Source organism: Petaurus breviceps, unplaced genomic scaffold, assembly GCF_028583685.1.
Source record: "Petaurus breviceps papuanus isolate PSGF00001 unplaced genomic scaffold, PetGlider_PUasm1.0 209, whole genome shotgun sequence".
Classification (NCBI taxonomy): Eukaryota; Metazoa; Chordata; class Mammalia; order Diprotodontia; family Petauridae; genus Petaurus; species Petaurus breviceps.
In genome coordinates this window covers 143,980-170,294 of record NW_027185854.1, presented here as the reverse complement: position 1 = coordinate 170,294, position 26,315 = coordinate 143,980, and the positions used below count along the sequence as shown (strand labels likewise).

General features: G+C 42.1%; 1 protein-coding gene across 1 annotated transcript in view; it reads left to right on the top strand.

Annotated features, from left to right (window-relative positions):
• The window catches only part of LOC138165474 (putative RNA polymerase II subunit B1 CTD phosphatase RPAP2), a 74,967-nt gene that overhangs the window by 22,935 nt on the left and 25,717 nt on the right, over window positions 1-26,315 (top strand). Inside the window, exons 7-11 of the mRNA XM_069093835.1 lie at window positions 98-133; window positions 1,709-2,633; window positions 3,901-3,983; window positions 5,741-5,821; window positions 13,170-13,238. Of these exons, the coding sequence (XP_068949936.1) occupies window positions 98-133; window positions 1,709-2,633; window positions 3,901-3,983; window positions 5,741-5,821; window positions 13,170-13,238 (1,194 nt within the window). The remainder of the gene's footprint in view (window positions 1-97; window positions 134-1,708; window positions 2,634-3,900; window positions 3,984-5,740; window positions 5,822-13,169; window positions 13,239-26,315) is intronic.

Genomic DNA, 26,315 nt, shown 5'->3' with positions numbered 1-26,315 from the left:
CCATGTTGTGTAAAGTTATAAATGAATACTAATAACTGATTGATGTATGTCCTCTTCCGTATCACCTTTTAAAAACTCTTCTTTATCTTGATCGTAGACCTCCTGACATCCAGCTGCTAAAGGAAGGACAAAGGTATGGTTGAATCTGGATCCTGTCTATGCAGTACAGCCATGGTTCGAAGCCTTGGCAATGAGCCAGGTGATAGAAGCTCTTTGATTTCCTGTGCTGATGCATTATGGAAGTGCCCCATTGTGCTCCACAATGAATACTGGACCCGTTGAGCTTTTTCTTTTGTGTTGCCCTAGCAGGACGGTTTGCTCTGTATGATTTAGTGAACAGCTGCTCCTACCTGGGAAGTCTTAATTGAACCTGTTGAAATCTGACACAAACAGAACTCCTGCTCTTTCCATCCTGTGTATTGCGGGTCTTTGTTAAATAGATTGTTCCAATTATATGTGTTGAAAGGTTTTTAAAAATCTAAATGTACAGTATTTAGAGTTAGGGATTTCCCAGTTATGTAATTATTTGAAATAATGCTTTAGATTCCTGGATTTTTTTTCTTTAATCTTTGATCATTTTCCTCACCAAGCTATGGCCGCTTTTTAGAGTGTCACTCTTACCATCCTGTTCCTTGCATGACCTCCTGACCTCCCCACCCTCAGAAAAAAGCACAATCCTGGTTGGTTATTAGTCACCACCCAGAGGCTAGCTAGATGGAGATTGAGTGGGTTAGAGATCTTTATCTAATCTCATATAGCTTTAACATGGAATTTTAAAGTAATATAGAAAAACATGACTGCCACCTCCCAGCTGAAGATTTTTGTATTGATTCCTGAACTGTTAAAGGTGAAATGATTCTAGATTTCACCAAATTATACTCACTTATTTTTCCTTTGACCTTAGACATAGTCAATAGCATGGTTTGGGGATAAATTATGACTAAAAAGTACATTCCTGGCTGTCCCCTGCAAAAACAGCACGTCCTCCTAAGAAAAAAAAATACCCAACAACAAACTCAAAAGTTCTTAATCTCTCTATCAGATCTCTTGCAAAGTTTCAAAAACACAGGAAGAAAATGTCTCCTTTTGTTATTGGCATTACTGTCAAATTCTGAGATTTGTTTTATTTGCCTTTCTCTGGCTCTTAATCTTTGAATCTTTGTTTTTTGACTGGACCTGTGGTTTCATTGGTATGGTTCATTGGCCTGGGATGTAGGCTAGAGCACTGGTGAGAGATGACCCTTCAGAGGGTCACATGGCAAGTGGGGCAGAAGCAGGAATAAAGCCAGGCCAAGGGAGCTCTTGAGCTGCTTCCCTGTGCTGCCTTTCACTGTTCGGTAAAACAGCCCTTAATTACTGCCTCTTCCTCATAACTTTTCCATTTCCTTGGCTGTGGTGGTCAGATCATCTTTTGTGTGTCTGAATTACCCTTTTTAGTTTTTTTAAATTATTAAATGAAATGGTTCTGATATTTTTATTTTTTGTGAAACTAGTAATTAGAGTCTCCAAAGTGAAAACCAAAAGAAATAGAAGTAAAATCTATCCCAGTACTCATTGAAAAGCACATGTAAAGATTTACAAGTTAAGTCCTGGCCACTTCTTAGCATGTCATTCAAAACTCTTTGCTTTAGAAAACTGCAAAATGGCAGCAGCTCAGCCTGCTTTGCTGTGAGTCTGTTCTTTCTTCTTTCCACCTTGCCCCCACCAGTGGTCATTCTGGCGAAGAAGTCAGGTTATGTGATGAGGCTGTTAAGACATCGGACATTGAGAATCCTGACCGGTCGAGAAGCCAGGAGGAGTCTGGTTCCTCCAGCACCCACAGTCATAGTAGCAGCGATGATGAGCAAGGATTTGTTTCCTCTCTTCTACCAGGAAACAAACCAAATTCGACCCCTGGAAGGCAGCAGCCATATCCAAAAAGCATCCTGAAAAAGAGGCCTGGCCAGAAGGCCAGCTCCAGACACCAAGACAGAGACCTAGCCGAGCAATTGAACAGGTGTATGTTAGACAGCCAGGAGAAAGCGAACGCTTGTGCCCTTTGTTTACAAGAGGAAAATATCTGTGTTTCCCCAGATTTTTCCTCAGAAAAATCAAAAACCTCAGAGCATTCTGAAGACAGTTGTGATAGTTCACAGATAACTCTGGTAGGCATAAGCAAAAAGGGAGCAGAACACTTTAGGAAGAAATTTGCAAAGTTGAATCAACCTGCCCCGTCAGGTTCCAATCCAGTCCAGGTGGATCCTGCTGAAGCCAAAGCAGGCTTGTTTGAAGCCCTCAAAGAGACTTTGGTGGAGTGGAAGACAGAAGAAACATTAAAGTTTTTATATGGTGAGAACTATGTGCCTCTCCCTCTGACAGCCTCACCATCCGCTCCTCAGGCTGAGCATGAAGAAAAGGACAAGGATACCCTAGTTCCAGGGCTGGAGGGTCACATTCCCACTGCTGAACAGGTATCTCGGAACACCCTGGATCAGTCTCTGCCGTTCAGTGGCTCAGACGCTGCCATTCGCCCCCTGCCAAGTTATGAGAGCCTAAAAAAAGAAACTGAAGCTTTGAATTTAAGGATTAGGGAGTTCTATAGAGGAAAATATGTTCTGGATGACCAGTCCTCCAAAGCAGAAACCACAGACAAGGTATGTCTTAACTCATGCTGTCAGGTATGGGGGGGAGGGAGGGAGGAATTTAAGAGACCGTGGTTTTTTTTTTGTTTTGTTTCTTCAACTTAAAGATGATCACACAACAGTAACACTCCTGGGCCCCCAGAGTGCTGTCTTTTTCCCTTTTAAATCTAGTTGAACCCTGCTTGATTCTGCCCCCAGGTCATGCTTCTGGCTGCCCCCAAGAGCTCCAGGAAAGTTCTTGCCTTTTGGCAACAGCCTGCCAGGATTGTGTGCAGTTTTTATAAATGATGGGGCTGTTGTTGTACTCTGTAGGGATGGCCCAGAAAGGCAGGGCAAAGGTTTCAGCAAGAGAAAGGTTTCCCATATATTAACATCTCAGCAGAGGCTTTTTAAATTCTGTTCTTTTATGTGCATCAGTTAGTTGAATGTTAAGTATGAGCTTAATTTTATTCATCTGTGAGACTGAGAATATAGCAGAAATGGCAGTCCTCGCTTTAAAACTGGAAGAATTTTGGAGAAAATTATGTTCTGTGGAACATATTTTATAGGAGAATCCTGGAGAATGTCCAAGATCTGCCACAGACTTACTGAATGGTCTTAGACCATTCACCCAACCTTAGAAGAGTCTCAGTGCCCTCATCTGTTCTAAGGAGGAGTGAACTCAGTGTCTTAAGTCCCTACCAGATCACACTTTGTTTAGGGCCGTGGCTCTGAGAAGATGGATTGGCAAACAGACTTCTAGTCAATGTGAAGAAGGCCTGGATCATTTTATCTTGGGTTTTACCATAAAAATCTTTTTCTTTACTAGGAATTTCTAAGTCAGATTTAGGAATATATATGTAATGATTAGAAAGAGAGTTTTATTCAAAATTTAGGAATAAATTTTATTTGCGTAAAAGATCACCTGGCCCTATGCTTGAGAATACATAAGTGTTCATGGACAGCAAGCATGACTTTTTGTGCTAAAGTGGGAAAGACACTGATACTTGGCAGATACATAAAGGTGGAAGGACCTTGGCTCATGTTAGTGTCGCTGTTCATCTCTGCCTAGGATGGCTGTGAGCCCTCCCAAGATGAATAAAGCAGACCTTGATAACTGGAACTTTTATAGTCATCATTTTATTAAAAATTGTTTTTTTTTTAAGTATTATCTTTAGTTCTTAAACTACCAGTTTGGGGTTAAGAAAAATACTGTTTCCTAAATTTGTGGTGATTCTCCATTCTTTAAAATAAGAAATAAAATCACATTTCTTCTTTGTTTTTTGCTAATGTGATTCAGGGTGATCCCACCTTTCCGCTCATAGATTCAAGTTCTCAGAACCAGATTAGAAGACGAATTGTACTTGAAAAATTGACTAAAGTGTAAGTATATAATAATTTTAGAAATTTTATATAATAATTTTGAGACTTGACAGCAATACTATTCTTATGTTCAGCTATTCTGAAAAATAATTCTAGAGATGTCATATAGATTCCTTCAACTGTCCATTATAGTCCATTATTTGAAACTTTGGATGGATTTTTATAATATTGGTAGGGAGGAAAAAATACTATATGGGAGTCACAAAATTAAGTGAGAAATTAGGATTAGTTAAGTGGAGAACTGGTTTCCTGAGAATTGCCCCACTGTTAAGTAGAAAAATAAAATAGCTTAGATTTTAGGATCATTGACTCCTGAATGAGAAGTTATTCCCATTCAGATACCAGTTTGTGGTAGACATATTATATATTACAATATCTCAAGTGCGGCTTTCAAAAAATTACTCTAAAAACCAAAGCTTAACTGTTTTCATCAGTTGGTAACATGTACATACAGAGAGCTAGGTTATGGTCAACACTGGGATCTTAAGCTGCAAGTTTTCCTTTCTCCTTAGAGCCTTTGAATTGTGGTTTTAGTACAGGAGACCTTAGACATCATACCGTTTACTCTCTCCTCCACTTCTGGCTTCCTCTAAAGGAAAATATTCGTTGTCCTTAGACTTAGCCCTGTCAGTGACATTTCGGGTCGCTTATTTGTCGGAGGTCACCTGGGGTGGTGGGGCTGCCTTGGCTTCTCTTCCAAAGGAAGTTTGCGAGTGAGTCACCTTTCTGGAGTCAGGATGACAGCTGCCCTCCAGTCACTTAACCATCCATCTCTTATTTTGGTGCCCCATGGAGTTAGCCCCAAAAGTACCTTTTCTTTCTTTTTGGGACTTGTTTTTGGGGTGATGTTTGTGGAAGAGAAGTAGGGTTTGGGCTGTGTAGAATTCAGGCATGCTCACTTCTGAGCATTGTTAGACTTTTAAACAACCTTTGTACGAAAAGAAGGAAGTTTCAGAAGTGTAGTTTGAGAATGAGGTTATTTGACTTTTAAAAATTGTTTCCATGTGAAGACTGAAATTGTCTTATTTACCAAATCTTCATTTTGGATTTTATATTGCACACATAATTTGTTGGGAAAAACATCTCTCATTTTGATATTTCAGTTCAATGATTGGATTTTTTTGGGGGGGAGGTGGAGTTGATGAGAAATGGAGGAAGACCATAACCATGATTTCATTGTTGCAAGGAGCCCTTGGTGAGGAGATTCTATGAGTTGGTTAAGTAGTAAATTTACTTCCAAGAAGTATGTTTTCAAAAATAGCACACACCTCCTGTTTATATGCATAGGCAAAACATTTGAGAGTGTCAGCCAGCTATTTTTCTTGAAATTTCTGTGCTTACATGTAGACCATCTCTTTCCAATTAAATGGAAACAATATGCTATGTATACCCCTGGATTTTCCTCCACTAAAAAACCTGGGAGTCAAGAAATGAGAAACGCTGTCAGAATGTACCAAATCTCGGCCACATAGCCTCCAGCCTGCCTCTGTTCTTCCAGGATCACTTTGTGACCCTCCTGGAAAGCAGATCGGTTTGTTACTGTCAGTCATGTCCTAGTGACATACCTCACCAGTCACAGAACTGAAGTGTTGCCATGTGTCTCAGTTAAATCATGAAAGTATTGTGGGAACTTTCTAGAATTGCCTACACATAAAAGAGGCATAGACTTATTCTACTCACAGATTACAGAAGTTTATCTAGAATTAAGAAAACATTTTAAAAAGAAAGCAATTGAACATTTTTGTTATTATTTTCAGATTGCCTGGAATCTTGGGTCCTCTTCAGGTTACATTGAGTGATATCTACACTGAACTCAAAAATCTTGTCCAGACTTTTAGGTTAGTATCAAATATAATAAAATTTTCTTTTCCCTGCTTTGTCCTTGCAATCAACAGCTTACAAGGAATTCTGGTTTGTAAAGAAAACGCTTGGAGATTGGCTGGAAATTTAGATTTCAGCACCACCGTGAGAAGTGAGGCTTGGGGAAAACTTAGAAGGAAGCAAAGAACAGCCCTGAACACAATGTAGAGTGTTCATTATGTAGACTTTCTTGAAATAGAAATTTGTTGCTGTATATTTTGAATCCTCTCTTACATTCTGCTCTTCTGCCCTCCTAAATAATTTCTTCTTCCTGACTCTGCTTATTTTGTCAGTAATGCCCCAACCAAGGCACAAAGGTCTGAAACCCCAGGTTTGTGGGATTGTCTTTGATTCCTTTCTTTTCCCTTCCCCCACGTTTGCCCAGTCAATTGCCAAGTCTTCTCTTTGTTTTGGTCTTCAGGATGTCCTCTTCTGTCTCTTCCAGCCATCACCGCCCCCAGGTCAGGTCCTCATTTTCTTTTGTGGATGATGTATTGACATGGTTTGGACCTTCCAAAGTCCAGCCTCCTTTTGCTTCTGCCAGTGTAACTGTTTTACAGCATAGCCCAGCATCATGTAGACTGAACAGAAGGCTTTGGGCTCCAGGGTCTTGACTTTGAATTTCAGCTCAGCTCCTAGTTTCTTGTGTGACCTGGTGTCTTTCTGCCTCTCTCTGAGCCTCTTTTTACTTCTCTGTAAGATGAGTCTGTGCTCAGCTCCCTTTTATGGTCTTACAATCACTGCATGGTTCTTCTCCAAATAAAGTCTGAGCTTTATTAGACATTTAAGGACCAACCATGATTGAGCCCCAACCTGTCCTTCAGGTATTAAAATAATAATAATAACAAAAACTAGCTTCTATTTAGCACGTTACACTTTGCAGAGGGCTGTTTATGTGTCATTTTCATGTGATCCTCACAGTAACCCCATGAGGAAGGTGCTGTGATTCTCTCCGTTTAAATCTGAGGAGAGTGAGCCTAAGAGAGGAGAGGTGATTTGCCAGGGTCACATGGTTGGTGATATTCTACCTCTGGGTGTCCTGACTCCAAGTCCAGTACAATCAGTAGTTGTGAAAGCTCTACCTTATGGGTGCAAGGACAATATTTGGTTCTGGAGACAGAAAGATAAGAATGAGATGGCCCCTGTCCTTGAGGTACAGAACCGTACCATCAACAGACATGAACTTTGTGGTATGTGGAACCATGTACTTCACAAAGTGAAGCGTTTAAGTGTATATTAAAAGGTGGTAACAAAATGTCCTTGTTTATGCCTGCTTCTGAATGTGTATTTCTTAGGCTTCAGTGATGTACTTTTCTTTTTCCTCTGCGTTTGCATCTTGGTCATTTCCTGCTAACTCTTACTCCCCACATCACCCCCGCCCCAGAGAAGCCCTTCTTTGTAACAAATAACTCCAGGCAAGAAAAACAAATCAGCACATTAGCAGAGTCCATCAGTGGAGGGCTCCTTCCGTCACTCTAGGCCATCACATCTTGGCTAAGTAATTCTTCCTTTTTGGGGTCTTGAGCTAGAGCCTTGGGCTCCACATTCCCAGCCTGGCATTTCAGTTTTTCTTCTAGACTCTCTTGCTGTTATCTCCTAAGGACAATGAAGCTCCCCTTCCACTCAAAACTCAATATGTAAAGAGAGGGTATTGCAGTATCAGTCCCTTCCAGGCCTGCAATCCTGGGATGATAGAATGGATTCCCCCTCAGGGGATGCCTTCCTTCCATCCTTCCTTCCTTCCATGACCTACTGCTGATAGGTTCTCTAGGGAATTCCTCTCTACGTACAGGCTGAACTGTGTCCTCTGATGTTCTTCCAGTTCTAGCACCATGGAAATCATGCTGGGTTTGTGATCTGATGTGGTCTGAATTCAAGTCTCCGTTATTTATTAACCCTGTGGCATTGGGCAAATCACTGTCCACCTCTGGGACCCTCATGACTGCTGAAGTTTCTTCAAACTCTTAAGTTTTAATAGCTTAAAACTGCACAAGACTTTTGGGATGCCCTGTATTATCCCATGAGATTCTATTTTCCTGATATATTCAGTTTGGGTGTGTTTCATAATGTAATAACTTGAAGCCAAGGTAAAAAAAAGTTGACATACAGTGATATGTAATCCCTTGGGCTATAAAATGTTTTGTTTTAGTCAGCAAATGTTAGGTACTATTGGGGTCTGGAATAGAGAGGAATATTTTTTTAGAAGTACAAAGCTGATAGAGCTCTGAGCCTGGAGTCAGGAAGACCTGGGTTCAAAACTGTCCTCAGACACTGAATAGCTGGGTGACCCTGGGCAAGTCACTTAACCTCTGTTTGCCTGCATCCATTGAGAGAAGAAAATGGCAAAGATATTGGCCAAGAAAACCCCATGGACACCATGCTCCACAGGATCACAAAGAATCAGACATGACTGAACAACAAATTCATTATTAAAAATTCTTTGTTCCACAAAATAATTCACTGTTGGATTCCTTTAGAATAGCATAATCCCCTACTACATTTAAAATATTATATAATTTCTAAAATTTTATTTTTGCCCTCCATCCTCTGTCCTCCCAAGAATACATCTACTTTATAAAGTGAGGTATATTTAAACAGAAGTATTATTCACATAACAGGAGAAATCAGAACTGATTTGGAGATTATTTGGGAGAAATGAAAAGATTTTTAATATTTTGAGTTATGGAAATTGTTTTTTTGCTTAATTTTAAAAATGATGTCTCTATTAAAATATTTCATTAAAAGTTCTTGGTAACCAAAAAAAAGTACAAAGCAAGATTCTTGTCCTCTAGGATACATTCTAATTGGGAAGATAAGTTTCACACATAGAATAATGAAGAAATACTATCATAACTCTTAATATATATCATATATATATATAAATATAATAACTTTTTGCAGGTTTGCAAAGCACTATATATACATACACACACACATACACATATATAAAATTTTATTTGATTCTCAGTTGTAAGAATCAAATAACCCTGAGGAAGGTGCTGTTGCCCCATTTTATAAACGAGGAGACTGAGGCCAGGGTCACACAGCTAGTAAGAGTCTGAGGCTCTATCCACTGAGCCGCTTAGTGTAGCATTAAGCAAATGCTAATTTGTGTGGCACAGATTAAGTGCTATTGGCGGTCAGTGGTTTCTGCTCTGATCACATAGAATTGGGATCCTCACTGGCTTCTTAGCAGTAAACTGAGTCATCATTACTGTTTCTTTATATATGCACATTCGGAATACAGCTAAATCTATGGAGAAAATTGGTGTTTAACTGTTGGTGTGCTCTGGTGTGTATATTCAGCTTTATTTAAGATTGTTTCAAAGAAGGTCAGAGTCTGCCAGCAGAAAGTCAATTGGACTTACTAGCAAATCTTAGCAAAGTTAGAGTAAAAATGAAACTTACATTTTCAGTTGATCTGAACTCCACATTGGAAGGCCTGGGTCTAGTGAGTAGTAAGCTGGAAGATATGGCACGTGCTAGGGACTCATAAGCTTGTTTTAAGCAGAGACATGGCCATTGCATGGACATTTCCACAAGGGCACATGCAAAGAAAAGGGTATGATCAAAATGGGAATTGCATTCCCAGATTAAAGCAAAAGGCCTTTAGTGACAGGAGGAAATGGGAGAAGGAACAGCTCAAAATTAACTAGGATTTAAATTCTCGCTTTAAATTGGCACCCCATTTTTCATGGCCTTCCTATAGAAGATCATTCTATTAAGGTATGTGCTTATGTTTTAATAAATATCTTTGATTGTGAAAAAGCAAAAATGATTGTAGAATAGTTGTCTCCAGATGTGAGGAACATTCTAATTAAGTGATCTATATAGTGTGTGCCCCAGGTAATGGTTTCTGAATTCCATGTACATTTCCAGGTTCTTAACAACCTGGAGGAGTCACACCTGTCAGATTCAGCCCCATCTAATAAGTACAGTAACTGAGAGATCAATGTATCTAATCAAATCTTGGTACAAATTTTGAAACACTCCTCCTCCTCTCCTCTTCCTGCTCCTGTGCCTCCTCTGGTATGTGCTTACATTATGTAATAAAAGCAGCCTTTTACTTCCTTTCCTAACAGATCAGTCCCTTCCATTTGAGTTGCAAATTATTTAATTCGGGTAACAACGAGGTAAAAAATGAGTCAGCAGGGTCTTTTACCAGGAACTAACTTATTTTTAAATGTTTTTTGGAAATTTTTCTTCTGAGACCGTCTAAAAATGATTGCCTTGATTGTTTTCTACAAAGGACTGCTTACCTGGGGATTTAGCCAGAATTGTTCAAAATGACTCATTCTTTTGGAAATTCGTGCTGGATCTAGCCTGCTAACTAACTTTGAGGTCTTCCAGATTCATCTCCTTCTGGAAGTCAGCCCTGCCACAGATGTCTGTATCTGTTTCTAGGCTGACTCCTTTTTTGTAAGTAAGAGATTGATAACATTGCCTAGTGTTGAGACCTTGCCAATCAATACTGGCACAGGGGAAGAGTTCATTGACACCAATAACCATATTTCTCCATTTGAGTACAAGAAGGATTGCTTCTAGAGCTCAGATCAATAGAGAGACCTTGTAAAGCATAAGCCTGAAGCCGCTTTCTGTGTTCTTTGAAGAGCCTTTTCCCCAGTGGGTCAGAGCTGTCTTTTCCACTAGATTTCAGCTCAGCAGATTAACTGGAATTTTACATGTGATTTACCTGTCAGAGTGTTTCCATCAGAAGATTCCTAGTAATGTTTGTGGCTGTCATCAGGATTCATCAAAGCATTTTTCTAAGTCTATTTAGTTTTTTTTTAAAGACATTTTTAGCCATTATAATTGTATTTGGGAGTACTTGTACTTTTCAGCTGTTTATTTCAAATTCTACAACTTTGTTTAATTGAATGATAGAACACAATTAATCTAGTCATTTAATAACCATTAAGTCCTTTGTTGGTACAGCAAAGGAAAAGTTCAACAATTTACCCACATGCACTATACTTTGAAAATGCTGCATTTTTTGAACATTTATGTAAATCTTAAAATTGGGGCACATTCTGCAAGTTTAAACCTCTAGGTACTTTTTCTTTGTTTCTTTTTAAATTGCTGTCAACACAGCGTCTCTGACAAACACATATAAATTCCTTTTCTATTACTTGCCCACACATTAAGAAACTATTTTAGGAAAGAAACTATTAGCTGGAATGCCTCCAGAAAGTAGTAGCCAAGAGATGAAGGAACTGGAGACCATGAGATGATCTTTGAGGGTGCCATGCTGGCTTAGCCTAGGAAAGAGGGGCTGCTGTCGAGGAGAGGCTTAATTCTGCTGGCTCCAGAGTAGCAGTTACACAGAGGCAAGTTGAAGCCAGCTGGTGGGAAAAATGAGAATTATCCCTATTAAAGTAAATCAACTGCCTCATCCCTGCATCTCTTCACTGTTGAGATGGTCCCTAGTCAGCTACAGGTGGGATTAGATTAGGGCTTGTTAAACTGGAGTCTGGGAACTTAGGAAAAAAGCTACATCGTTATTTCGATATAGTTGATTTCCTTTGTAATCCTGAATATTTTATTTTGTTCATTTAAAAATATCATTGAGAGAAGGGGTCCATAGGCTTAATCAGACTGTTGTCAAAGAAACCTATAAGACGAAAAAGGTCAAGAATCCCTGCTCCAGATGGCCTCTATGGTTCCTTCCACCTCTGTGACTCTGTGGAAGTGGGTCTTACTCTTATATCTAAACCCTAGGATTGCCAATGTTTTTAGACCACACTGTGGGCATTGTGTTTATGTATGTGTGTGCCTAATTTTACAGTCCAGCTTCTTTTTTTTTCCTGTTTGGAGGGCAATTGGGGTTAAGTGACTTGCCCAAAGTCACATGGCTAGTAAGTGTGTCAAGTGTCCAAGGCCGGATTTGAACTCAGGTCCTCCTGACTCCAGGGCCTGTGCTCTATTTACTGCTCCACCTAACCACCCCTACAGTCCAGCTTCTTGTAGTAAAGTGGCTATTAAAAAAAATGAGACTTTGGGGCTTACAGTAAAGGAAGCAAATGCTTAATATTCCTTTCCACAGTGACCCCAAACAAGAGGTTTAACTTCTTTTTATTGGGCCAGTTCCCTAGCAGTATTCCCAGAGCAGTAATCCATCCTAAGGGAGCTGTTGCAGAATCCACAGGGCAACAGTTATTTAGGATTCAAGTGGGTGCTGCAGAGTACTCAGAATGAATAGGCTTTACTTGTCTCTAACGGCATTTTCTTGAATGTAGGTGTAGGCCGACACCCTTGGCATCCACCCTTCACTGCCCCTGGAGCTCCTGCTGCCCTCGCTTTTGGTACCTTACACCTCTGCTGCGGGCTGGGCAGAGGCAACATTCAGACCCTTAGTTCTTTGGCCTGTTCTTCTGTCTTCTGTGAATGAGGTTCAAGAGAGGACCAAAGTGATTTCTATAAACACCCATGTATTTTCCACAGAATTTCTGGTTCCCATCTCTGTCCAAAATCAGTATTGTTGTTTGTATAAGAACAGAGCAAGATCATTATTGTATTTGAAATGGTATTTATCAAATGAAAACTCTATACCATCTATTGTTTAGTCATTTTTCTGTCATGTTCTACTCTTCATGACCCCATTTGGGGTTTTCTTGGCAAAGATACTAGAGTGGTCTGCCATTCCCTTCTCCAGGTCATTTTACAGATGAGGAAATTGAGGCAAATAGGGTTAAGTGACTTGCCTAGGGTCACACAGCTAGTAAGAGTCTGAGTCAAGATTTGAACTCTTGAAGATGTCTTTCTTACTCCAGACCTGGTGCTCAGTCAGCTAGACCATCCCACTGCCTTTTGTATACCATCTGTCTACTACTATCATCCTTGACCCAAATACCAAGCACATTCTTCTTTATAAAAACCTGACTTGTTTTATTCATATTGCTGTAAATAGTGTTTCATCCGGAAATAATGGAAGAGTGAATTTTTTCCACAATCCAGAATTCATTGGCAAATCCTCTGTTTTCCTTCCTTCAAGGCAGAGTATGGAATAATAATAGTGTCATAATATGACTGCTGAAAAAGCTTCCGAGCTAACCTTGCATGAAGATGCAAAGTGTCCAGAAAGAGGGAGGACTTCTACTCCATTTCATCTTGGTCTGATGGCATTTGAAGTAAATTAAGATTCCTCTGTTAATGAATCTCTGTGGCCTGGTGACCCTGTGATGGTGAAGCATCTGCCCAAGGCTGAGGGAATAATGCAGGTGGGGGGGTGAGGGAGAAGGTGTAGAGGTGGGTCAGACCAGGTGGTGTTCATGGTCCCTTCTCTTTCTAAAATTCTTTGATTTTATCTTCCTATCTCTTCTTTTTTAGGTTAACAAATAAAAATATCATCCACAAGCCTGCAGAATGGACCCTAATCGCTATTGTATTATTATCATTGTAAGTACTTATTGAGTTTTTAAATTCTAAGTAATGTTCTGTAGCTTGTGTGAGGGGATGGTGGAGAGAAAGAGAGAGAGAGAGAGAATATATGTGTATGCTACAGTATTGTCCTTTTGAAGAATTTTGTTTGTAAAGAAAATGCTATTAGTTAACTTTCCAAACTGAATTATAAAACTTCTACCTTTTCTCTGTACCCTGCTGTATGGTGGGAAGAAGAATACTTTCTATGATTTCTGTGTGTATAGATACACATGTTTTATATGTGTGTTCATATATATATATACACACACATATATATGTATGCATATATATATGGATACACACATCTCCCAATCATTTTGTTTTTGCATTTTTTTAAACATTCATTCGCAGAATTTACAGCAAAAGTTATTTCAATTAGTCTCTTTTGAAATAGAATCATTTTGGAAATTGGGAGCTGAGAGGCGAAGCCATCAATGTGCGTTTGGTGTTGAATGAGAACATTTTAGCGGTCATCCCCAGCCTTGTTCCTGAGCTATCTCTGACGTGCTCCCCCTAGCTGATGAGATTTCATTTCTCTTCCACATATTTTATCATTAATGGCATCCAAAAACTCCCTGTAGACCCTATTTTCCCCAGTTAATATGAAATTTTAAAGTTCAATGCACTTAAAAGAAATAAAAACAATCCTGCTACACAAGCCCACATAAAACATTTAACACGGGTTCGCCTTTTAAGAAATCACTGGTGGGTTCTCAGGCTGAGCCTTTCAATAGGGTTAAAACCATCAAGTAATCGACGTGTGTTTTTCAGCTTGAATTACAAAATTGCAAAAATCTTATTTCAGGGACCATTTATTACCGCACTGCTGCGGCGGCTGCTCTGGGGCTTGTTGGGTCACTGAAGCCTGTAGGACATAAAAGTACTTAGCAGCCCTTCCCCAGTCAAGGAGTGTCGTGGGCCCTGCTCTCCCTTCCTTTGATATTGCTTCAGTCTGACACATTGTTCTGGCTTCACTGTCCCAAGGAAGACTGTACCAGGGGCATTATTAGCACAGGCTTCAGCGAGTCAGCTCTGTCTGGGTCGCCCTGCCCACCTCCTGCTCATCTGATTCATTAAATCAGAACACAGAAAGTAACTTTACTTAAGGCCTTGATATGAATTTTTTATCAACCATAAGAACAAATCTTTTGTCATTTTTACCATTTAGGCTTCCAGTTGCCTTGGTAATTTGTGAAACAGATCTTATGAATTTTTCAGAGTTCCTCACGTTTCATTGAATATTTTAGTTACTAATAAAAAACAGTAGTGTCATTACTCACCTGTCCTCCCTGATGTCTCCAGATGAACCCCTTTATAGGCACTGTTTTAAATGTACTTAACTAATTTAATTGCATTGAAGGAGAAATAGCATTTTTCCTGCCCAATCAGAGACCCCAACACAACAGTAATCTCAGAACCCTACTTTCTTCAAAGTCAGTAACTGAAAGGATATTTTCTTAAGCACAGCATTGTCTAATAAGCAGCGTGATGCTGGTACACCATTACTCTTTCAAACCATCATCTGATTTTATTGGGAAAATGCACATGGTAAAAGACATATTGAAATCTTTAATAGACCTTCTACCTCCTATGTTCCTTCCTTAAGTTTAGGGGTAAGTGCAGTGGCAGGAAAACTTTCTTTCAAGAACATGGGCTACAAAAATAGCATCTTTTTGAGGGATGTGTTTAAATGATAGTATAATTAGGAAGACTTGGAACTGCCTGATCTGGGTCTTGAGGGAGCAGGTGGGAGTTTTCAGCATCTTAAGATGGCATTGGCACAAATCGTCCATCACTTGTGACTTTATGGAAGAACCTGGACCAGAAGGTGCCCAGGATGGGCTGACACAAATTGGTTGTGATCTTCACTGGGGAAGGTGGAGGAGTCACTGACCTGTTTGAATACAGCTTCTAGGTGATGTCTCTTATGCCGCCACTAGCATGGAAGTCCTCACTAAGAACATGCTTCAGCCTAGACACCGAACCCGCCATTTTGTTTTGGGGGGAACATCAGTGTTTAAAGGATGGGTTTTGTGTCAGTGAAAGTACTGGGCAACTTCACTTCCAAAAGCAGTCCAGCTCAGTCTCCTCCCCTTCTGTGCTGGGCCCAGCTTACTCTCTGTGTGAAGTCTCTGGCCAGGATCTTACATACATGTACACGTGCATAAATACAGACATATACAGGTATGTTTTGCATACACATTTGATTACTGAGTGCATAAATATTGATACGTTTATATATATTTTGTGACTAGTTGTATTCATAAGAAATATTCTGGAAGTTATTTGGAGGATAGATTAGAGGAAAAAAGAGCAGTCATGAAAAGATATGTTGGACTATTTCAATAGGGACATGTGGAATTGAAGGTGTTTATTTAGGTTGCCTTGGGAAGGAATTGGGAGGTTAATTTAAGAGATTTTCAGAGGCAACATTGACATAACTTGGGTAATTACTTGGGTATAAGAGATAAGAGAGGTAGGGAAGAATCAATCAGTGAACACTTATTAAGTATCTGGCCCAGATCTATGCTTTCAGAATATTATCAGGGATGGAAAGGAAAGGGAAAGATACTGGAGACCAGGATATCAGTTAGTAAGCTATTGCACTAGTCCAGGTAAGGGGTGGAAAGGGCCTGGATGGAGCTGGTTGTGTTGGAGTAGAGAGAAAGGGGTTGGAGAGATATAATTCACGAGACTTGGAAGCTGATAGGGACGAAGAATAAGGGGAAAGGGAGAGACAGGGAGAACTTGCAGGCTATCAATAATACCAATGTAACTATGGAAGATAGGGTGGATAATGGAGCAACAGACAGAAGGAAAGAAGTCAGTTTAAGGGAAAGCTAATATCTCAGGTTGAGGGATATATTGACTGTGGTGCTGATGAAGCATCCAAGTAGAAATGTCCTCTAAGCAACTGAAATTGCTGGTCTGCAGTTGACAGTAGAGGTCATCTACTTAGAGGTGGGAGGCAAAGCTATGGGACTAAGTAGGGAAAGAGGATAGAGAGAGAAGCAGAGAGGAGCAAGGACAGGTCTTTGATGAGGGCCCACAGGGAGGAATGGCAGAGAGGGGGAGGTGCCAGCAAAGGAGACCAAGGAAGACGGACTGGAGAAATAGGAGAACGTGGTCGGGAAGGAGTCTCCTCCAGTGGTAAAGAGTCCGCCATGTCAGGAGCTACAAAGGAAGGAAGAGGGGGAAGCCATTGGACTTGCCTTTTAGAAAGTTACAGGTTTCTTGTGAAAAAGCAATTTAAATATAGTTTTGGAAATTGGATTGTAAAGAGTCGAGAAAAGATTGAGTCATTTGGAGGTTTTGCTGCTTCCAGAGCCAGCCATTTATGTTGGTGGAGTAGATTTGAGAGAATAGTTTCAGGGGAAGGGTGAAAGCCCTTTCCCTCTGCTTATAACTATGTTCAGATCTCCCCAAACCTCAGCAAGCTCTCTCTTCATTCCCTTTTACCCCCTCTAGCTCTTCTCCCATGTTCTCCTTTCCCTCTATGCAGCTTTAAAAAAAAAAACTTGTCACTGTCCCCAGCTCCCCTTCCTCACTACTCACTCCTCAAACCCCTGGACTGGGTTTTCACGCTCTTCTGGTCTTCACTTCCTCAAGACTGTGTCACGGGGGCCCCTCTGTTCCCCCTATGCCTGTGGCTGTCTTGGATCCTAGTAGCAGTAGGAGGTCTCAGAAGTTTCTTGAGCAGAGGCCTAGGCTTTCAGATATCCTAAATGTGTAATGGGTAAAGTCTGTGTGATTTCCTGATTTTTCTCCAGCAGTGCTCAGGAATAGAGAAGCCAGATACTAGTTAGCCAAAGAAGAGGATTCAGAGGTTGGGATGCAAGAAGATCCAGGGGACAAAGGATTCTAGGGAGACATTGAAGGTGCCAGCCATAGGATGGACTTACACATGACCTGTGTGGTCAAGTGAAGTCAGAGTGGGCCAATAGGAATGAGCCAGGGTGCAGTGGCCAGGTGGCTCAGCGAGTAAGAGCACCGGCTCCAGTGTCGGGATGACCTGGATCAAATCCGGGCTCCAATACTCAGCACCACACCCAGAAATAACTGGCCTTGTACCTTGAGCAAGTTACTTAACCCCAATTGCTTTAAAAAAAAAAAAAAAAGGAATGAGCCAGGGAACCAGGAAGTCCTTCTTTAGGCAGTGAGACAGTGGGCTGGGGAGATGTGCTGACTTCCAGGTGGTCTGGGACTCCGCTGGAAGTGTCTGAAGTTGGGTGGAGGTAATTACTGGACCTGGACAAATGGAGGATTTTACAGGTCAGGGAACAGAGTGGAGGGGTTCTTGATCTGGGTACTTGAGTCATTAGGAATGTCAGTTAGCAGATGTTGATTCCTGGAAAGTTTCTCTCCTTCAGAATGTTGCATATTGAAGCTGGTTTTCCAAAGAAACTGTGACAGTAAGGGAGGGGACAGTGCTCTGGAAGGAGGGCCCAATACTCGCCTTTCTAGACATGATTACTGATGCTCACTAGAGTAGTGGGATCCCTCTGGGCTCCGTTATAGCCCTCTCTTAAGGTCACCTCCTTCAGTCCTTTAGGGATCTTGGATCGTCTCATTGGTGCCAATGCTGCTTCCGTCTGCCCTAAACGCAGCTAGCTTGCTGCCTAATGGAGAGTAGGATGGGTTGTTGTGGCCAGAACACCCAGACCCGTCATCATGTGGTTCAGGCTTCAGTCCAGCGTGTGCCCCACCCTCACAGTCCCTCCCCCAGTGCTTCACCTGTAGAGCCTTCAAGAAGCTGGGGCCACTTCCACTTCCTGATACTTTGGTGCCCCTTAGAGAGCACGCTGTTGGTCTGTAACATGGACACCAAAGGGCTTGGCTTTTTTGAGCTGTTGTATCGGCAGGACCGGTGGCTCCCCTTCACACCAGGCCTTCATTTACAGTGTGAGATCCCATACTTAATGGCACGTGGCTTCATGACGGAGAGGCAGGCAGAGCGGGGTGAGTCAGGAACAAAGCATTGAATCTGCAACAACACGCTTTATCTCACGTTTCCATGCTCTGTGTGGCTTCATAAGAGTGGACTTGCTGCTTTCTCCTGTTATCCCCATGGTAGGGTGTGTTCCCAGGTAGCGGGAGCTGCTTGCTTTTTGTGTTTGTCTCCCTAGCACCTAGTATGGTGCCTTTTACCTAGTCCACAAGCATTTAACAAGAGCTTATGAGGCACTGCAGTGCTTAGTAAGTGTTTGTGAGCTAGAACAAGCATTTGGAGACTGGGACCAGTCCCTTCAGAGGATCTTTCAGCATGAACAGACGGGCTTTCTATATACGGGAACATACACACTGAATAGGCATTATTCTTAAAAGCAATCACATTCCTCCAAACATTTTTCAAATTTCTCTTTTGTTACTCCCTTGAGTTTCTACTCAAGAAAAGCTCTCTCATTGCTTTATACCCCTGATCCACCCTGCCTTTGTCCCATGCTCTTTTTTCCCACCTTCCTCCTCTCAGCTGCTGCTGTGACCCTCCAACCCAAGGACCCCTAGGGAGCAAAGCCTGGTGCTGGCCCAGCACCAAGGGGTGCTAAGGAGAGGGACTGAAGCTCAGAGCCAGGGGTAAACTTTGTGGGAGGATCGAAAGCATAATGACACATGTGCTGTAAGGCTGCCCTTGAGTGCTGCATATATTTGGAATTGGGGCAGATTCCCAGCAGGACTAGAAGTTAAGGAGTGTTTCTACTTCAAATGTATTCGTTCTCCCCGAATTCAATTGGAGAACCTTGGCCACTCCCTTGAATTCTGGTAGGTTACCATTAGTGGTACATTCCAGGAAGGGTCAGGTAAGCTCAGTGGGAAGTCAGAGAGAGACTCATATTGTTTTTCATGGGGATTTCTAGCTATCAAATGAAGCAGAAAAAGACCCATTCATCATTACTAGGAAAGACTAAAAGGGAAGAAGAGACATGGGCCACTCCAACATGGACACTTGCTGTTCTCAGCTTATACCCCTGATAGACTCTAATGGAAAGCTTTCAAGATAGTTTGCTAGAAATGTCTGTTTCCATTTTGTTTATTTGAGCTGGCTGGTTCCAGTGAACTGTGGTCCACTTCATGGGGAAGGCCTGTGCAATGTTGTATTCCCTCTAAAAGCTTTGGAGCAGCTTTTGCTGTTCAGGGAGTAGCGTGTAAGCCTTGGGAAGCAGTAATTAAACAAGTTTGACATGGCCGTGATCACCAAACAAAAGCCATCAGTGGACACGTGCGGCCACTTTAGGTAAACGGCTGCAGAGAGACACTCTGGAGAATTGCCCCTCTGGAGTCAGTGGGCATTAAAGGAAGGATCTGACTAAGGCGTGTTCCCTTGGCAGCCTGTTCTCGTGGCCTAGCCATCGCTGACTCTTAGTGAAATAGTGACTACCCCCATGAATCCTTAGAAACATGCACAGAGAAGTCATTTTCTGGAACCTTTCTTCTGAGGTGTGGCCATATTTACACCTCTTTAAATATGATGTTCATAGTAGATGCTCATGTTCACATCTTTTGGCAGTTGGGGTGGTTTTTAAACCAAACGTGTTGTAACAGAAGCATCCAGCTTCAGAGTCAGGGTCATAGCTGTCATCCAGTTACCTTTCTGTTTGTTTCCGTGTTCGTTAGAGGAGCAAGTGATTCCCAAACTTGAATCCATCCATCCCGATTCACTTTTGACATTTACTCTGATATTTGGGCCTTCAGGTCAGTTTCTTGCACTATTGGAATCTCTGGGCAGAAAGAACTTTCCTGTGTGATCTGATTTCACCTTGTCTGAAGCCGTGCACACACATCTCACGATAGAGTCACAATTATGCAAAGACGGAGTTTTGCATGTACAGATTTTTGGTTTTGTTTGCCATAGAATTCTGTACATCCCATTACTTTATTGATAATATTCACAAAGGAATTTTTGTTCCTTTTGATTGGTTCAGAATGAGACTAAAGATGGTGAAAAAGACTTTGGACCCATAGTGAGAGATGTGCTCGATTATTTTTACAGTATAAGAGGAAAAGCAAATGGGGACCTCTGATCACACAGTGGTTAGAAGATGTTCTGAAACATAATTCAGACCTTTCTGATCTGAAACTGTCAGGCCGGTGATCTCTGGTTGTGTTTGATGTTGGACATTTGCTGCCCATTAGCACCCCTCTTTACTGAGGGGAAAAACAATGGCTCGGTGTTTTTTTAAAACACTCTTTTTGCTCTAAAAAAAGGGTTTTTTTTTTGTCTTTTATTCCCTCCAAAACAAGATGTTTTAAAAACAGAAACTAAAGTCTTAAGTATGAATATAGTAGTAGTAGTAGTAGTAGCAGTAGTAGTAGCAGCAGCAGCAGCAGCATTAGTAGTAGTGGTGGTAGTAGCAGTAGTAGTAGTGGTAGTAGTAGTAGTGGTGGTGGTGGTGGTACTGCCGAGTTAGCATATTATCACCACATATTTATAATGTATTCAGAAAAGAGGGACCTTGTTGTGAATTTAAGGCTTCATGCAGGAGGTAGAAATAGAACTGGGCCCTAGAAGAAAGGTATGATGTCAAAAGGCAGAAGGAGCAAGGAGGGACATTCCACAGGGATCCCTCCTCTGACAGTCACTACCTGGTGCGAGCCCTGAGCACTATAATAACCTGCCAGTTGGTCTGTCTGCCCCAACTCTCTCCTCCCTCCATCCTCCACTCAGCTCTCATGTTGACCTTCCTAAAGTACAGGTCTGACCATACCACCCCCCAGCCTGTTCATTCAGCTCTGGCTCCATTACCATCGCGGTGTTTAGAGGCCTTCGTGAGCTGGCCCCGCCTTCTCTCTCCATTCTTTGTACCCCCTCCTCCTCTCTGCAGACTCTGCCTGCCTCCTTGTAACTCCTCGAGAACTGTGTGCTCCTTCTGCACTTTCACCCACTAGCTCCCTGGCCTGGATTTCTCTCCATCCTCACCTCTATTCTACCTCCTGGCTTCCCTGGCTAGAAGCCTGCCTTCTGTACACAGCCCTTCCCAGGCCTTCATTCTAATGCCTTTTGCACACAGCTGTTGCATCTTCTGCCCTGACTGGACTGTGAGCTCCTTGAGACCAGGGACGGTCTTTTGCCTTCCTTTGTACCCCCAGCACTGAGCACAGCACCAGGCACACAGGTAGTGCTTCAAGAATGCTGGCTGACTGACTGATTAGTTACTGTTGAATCCTAGCTACCGAAGCTAGGAAAATCCTTAGATCATCTGGTCCAAGCTGCTTCTCTCCCACTGCACATGGGAACACTGAGCCCCATGGAGATTGTGATTGGCCAGGGTAACAGGCAGTGGACCCTGACCTTGAGCTCTTATCTCCAACTCCTCATCCTCAGTGCTTGGTACCATGCCACCGTGAAACTGGCCCACTCCAATACATAGAGTGGTAATCGTCCCAAATACCCAAAGTGCCCCATCCCAGTGGTCTCTGTAGTCGAAAAGGTGCCGCAGAAACCAACTAGTCTGGCCTATGACTTGAACAAAAATCCCTGCTGCGACGTACCCAGCTTGACTCTTCTAGAGTGTTGCCACTGCTGATGCCCCAGAGCAAAGAAAGGGGTATGGGGTGGGTCTTTCTCCTTGCCCTCCCAGCATACTCTTCCCAGAGAGTAGCAACAGCAGTCAGGGTCATCTAGGTCCAGTCCCAGGAGACTTAATGGGTTTTTTTGTTTTTTTTTTTTGCTCTCTGTCAAATGATGTAACACATACATATGGGAGAGAGCTATGTGGAGGTATGCTCTCTGAAGACTGTGATAGTCACCAAAAGAAACTTGGCTTTTCCCATAGTAACTCAACTCTTTGTGTATGTAGCACATGGCATTATACCAGAGACATCTCTGTTACAAGGTTTTCAAGCATACACCATTGACCACTGAAGAATTAACTAAAAATTTCCCAAGTCCTCCTGTTTTAAATCTACAAGAGGGCTTTAGCCAAGTGACAGCTGGTGTTTCTGGTCTACTCTCTCCTTTATCTTGGAACTGAACACGCATTCATTAAGACCTGCTAGCTGCCAAGCACTAAGAGTACAAAAACAGAAACAAAGTCCCTGACCTTACAGTCCGCCCAGGGAAACAAAGAAGTAAATGCGTACATAAATATAAGACAAGCTGAGGACTGAGTGAAGGCTAACAAGTAGGGAAGACTTCCTAGAGGAAGCACCAAAGTGAATCCTTGATGGAATGCAGGCATCAGGGAGGTGGGAGTGTGTGCTACCGACATAGGCAGCCACAAAAGTGAGTTTGGCTAGAACGAGGGCTTCTGGAGGCATCGAGTGCTATCGCCCAGAAAGGCAGGCTGGTCTCACATTGCCATGTCTGGAAATGCATTTTTTATTTTGTCTTAGAGGCCACAGAGTGATACTGTCAGATTTTCTCTTTTGGAAGATTGTTGCAGGAACTATGTAAAGAATGGATAGGAAATGGGAGAGTGTTCTTATTGGGATTGTATGAGATGTGGGAGAGCACCACATCTTTCCATTCACCCTGGTGCTAGAGCTAGGAGCACAGCATCAGGTTCAAATCCTTCGCTCAGCCACCTTGCTACGTGTGTGAACAAATCTTGGCACCCTTTCTGCTCTGTTCAGTTTCTTTATCTGTGAAATACGGGGGCCTAAAAATCAAGGTGGCCCTTCTAGCCCTAAATCTATGTGTGATTCATCTACAGCTTCCCAATCTTGAATCCAAATGTCTTGTTAATCAGCCCTGCATAAAAACTGATATGTTGCTTATTTCTCCCATAATGTATGAATTGGGTTAGTCAATAAGTATTTATGTTGTGTGTATGTGCATTTATGTGTCTATAGTTGGGTACATACACGTGTTTGTGTATATGTATGTGTGTTTTACTCATACATATGGTAATTATACCTGTATTGTTACATCTGTACATTTCAGATGGGAGGCTGAATGTGAAATAGTATATTTACAGAGCATAGAAGTAGATATGTAGAGAGAAAGCTATTTCACACCTAGTTGTTTTGTGCCCTGAATGTCTAAGGGCTCCATGTCAGTCTGTCAGGACATTAGCTTCCATCCTTGAAGAGTGACCTAAATAAGGATCACTGAGGGTCTACATGAAGATCATGAAGGATTCATAGAAAGAGCGGAATTCTCCAACCATCCATCTCTCCCTGAGCTAGGAGTGGGGAGGCCTGCTCCAGGTCCTGCCCCAGTGGCTGTGTTGGCACCTCCCACCCACAGTGGAGACCCAGAGATGTGCCAGCTCAGCTGAGATGCTGCTATCACCAATCCCCCACCCCAAACCATGGGGAGAGGAAGGCAGGTGCCAGAAATGGATACAATACATATTAATTAGTTCTTCTTGGTTATCTTGTATTACCCTCATAGAAGAGAGTTCCTTAAGAGTAGGGACTGTCTCCCTTTGGGGTTTGTATCCCCAGCACCAGACTGAGTCCCAGGCACATCCTAGGTACTTATTAATGCTTGTTAAGTGATTGAATGTCAAAACCTAATTGTGTCTGAATGAGGGTCACAGAGGAAAAAGACTAGGCGCCGTGAATCTGAGAAACATTGCTTTGTGGTGGCAATTATGGAAATAAAGCCTGGTTCTCTGTCAGCTCTATCTGAGGGCCTTTCACAAACAGGACTTAGATATAAAATCCTAAAGTCCCATCAGGCCCACCCTTTAAATAAACCTCATTGCAGTTTCTCATCATAAAGTGAGTTACAAAGAACTTGTTTCTTTTATAATTAGAAATATCAGTGGAAAGCATACCTGCTTCCTTATTAATAGGTAATCTTTAATGCATTAAATGCAAACACTGTCAGAGCATAAGCCATCTGTCATAAGAAAAATATATCAGTGGGTTTAGCTAATAGTGTCTCTTGCAATCAGAGTTTTTCTTTTATCTTAGTTAAGTTTCCCAGGCAATGGTTTTGAAATGGACTCAGCAAATTGTCCTTTAAACCAGTGTGGTGGGGCAACCGCTGGGGCAGCTCAGAGGAGCTGACTCCATCACCAGGAAGCCTTTCCATTCATTATTTGTAACTTTACTGACATCTGCCTGTCATATCTCTCTCTCTCTCTCTTTTGCTTCTTGGAGGAGCAGTCAGAGTTAAATGACTTGCCCAAGGTCAAACAGCTAGTAAGTGTTAAATGTCTGAGGCCGGATTTGAACTCAGGTCCTCCTGACTCCAGGGCCAGTGCTCTATTCACTGTGCCACCTAACCGCCCCTTGCCATCTCTTTTAATTTTCATTCAGGATTTCAGATTTCCACTTAGACTAGCAGTTTGAGGAAGATTCTCCCACCATGATGATCACCTGTGACTTGTGCAGGGTCCTCCCAAACCACCTCACTTTGATCTGTAAGCACTGACTTATGCATGTGTACATACATGTACATGTGTCCAAATATTCTCTTGGTAGAAGATTAAACCATAAACACTTTGAAAGAGCATTAGAAAATGACCATAGTAATCTAGTGTTGTTAAACCCAAAGATCCAAGCTTTTGGGACAAGAACTCGCTATTTGACAAAAACTACTGGAAAAACTGGAAGCAGTTTGGCAGAAACAAAGCAACATCTCACACTGTACACCATAATCAGGTCAAATTGGGTACATGATTCAGACAAAAAGAGTTATATAGGCAAATGAGGAGAGAATGGAAGATTGTACCAGTCAGATCTGTGGATAGGGAGAGGATTTATGACCAAATGAAATACTGAGAGGATCACAGGAATTAAAATGGATAACTTTGATTACATTAAATTTAAAGGGTTTTGCTCAAACAAAATGAATGCAGCCAAGATTACAAGGAAAACGGGAAGCTAGGGGAAACATTTACAGCGAGTTTCTCTGATAAAGTCCTCATTTCTCAAATATATAGGGAACTCAGTCAAATTTATAAAAATATGAGTCATTCCACAGTTGATAAATGGTCAAAGGATACGAACAGGCAATTTCCAGAAAAAGAAATGAAAGCTTTAGTTGTATTTTCAAAAGAGGGATTCTGTGAGGCAGTGGTAAAGAGGGGGTGCATTCCATATATGTGGAACAGTTGGTGCCAATACATAGAGGTGGGAAAGGACTGCAATAGAAGGGGAGCTGGACCACAGAGGGAGGGAGGGGGAATAATGGCCATTAGGATCTGAAACAGGTTGGGGCCGGGTTGTGAAGGGCTTGCCAAGCTAAGCAGATGTTTGGGCCCACAAACGAGAGGGCCACTGGGGACGAATGGGGAAGGCATGTGGGAGAAGCTGTGCTTAAGGAGTTACTTTGGCATTGGTGGGTGTGTAGTATGGACTGGCAGTCTGGAGCTCTTTCTGTACCTGATGGTCCCAGAACATAAGCCCCAAGGGATCACTACAGCAAAGGACATTTTTAGTGCATGGTGTCATGGAAAGTGTGCTGGCTTTGGAGTCAGAGGAAGTAGGTTCCCTACCAGCTCTGCTGATGGAGGCTCTCAAAGAGACCCTTCACCCTGGGGGCCTCCTTTTCTTCATCCACAAAACAGAAAGGTTGGCCCAGAGGAGCTCCAGGATAGTTGAAGAAACCTGGACAGATGAGGAAACTGAGGCACAGCAGTCAGGGTCATAGACCTACAATACTGTGTCTTTATTTAGGGTGAGAAGCAAGTTGGGGAAATACCACCTTAGCCTTGGTTTGGTGATTAATTCTGCTGGGGGTGGGGGAAAGTCACTGTTGAGTCCAAAAGATAAGGACACATGCAAAGTGTTTCAGAAACATTGCTGTCAGCTGGGCTAGAAACCAAGAAAGATCTGTACATCTAAAGAGAATTAAGATCCAGTTATCTAGAGTGTTCTGGGCCCATCCTTGCTGGAGGTGTTACTCTTCTAGTCTAACCAAGGGGAACATGAATGTAGAAATGTTAGCAAAGAAGTGGGTTGGGTAATGGGAATGAACAACCAGTATTGGGCTGGGAAAACTGCCGGAGATGCAGGTTTGGCCCCACCAAGTGTAATAGTAATGGAATATAAAGATCCCCCTGTATTGACTTGGTTTTCAAATTGATTGTGTTAAAACCCAGAGCTTGTGAATCCCACTTGTGGGATGGACTTGTTGATGTGAAAAGAGAGGGCTGAACT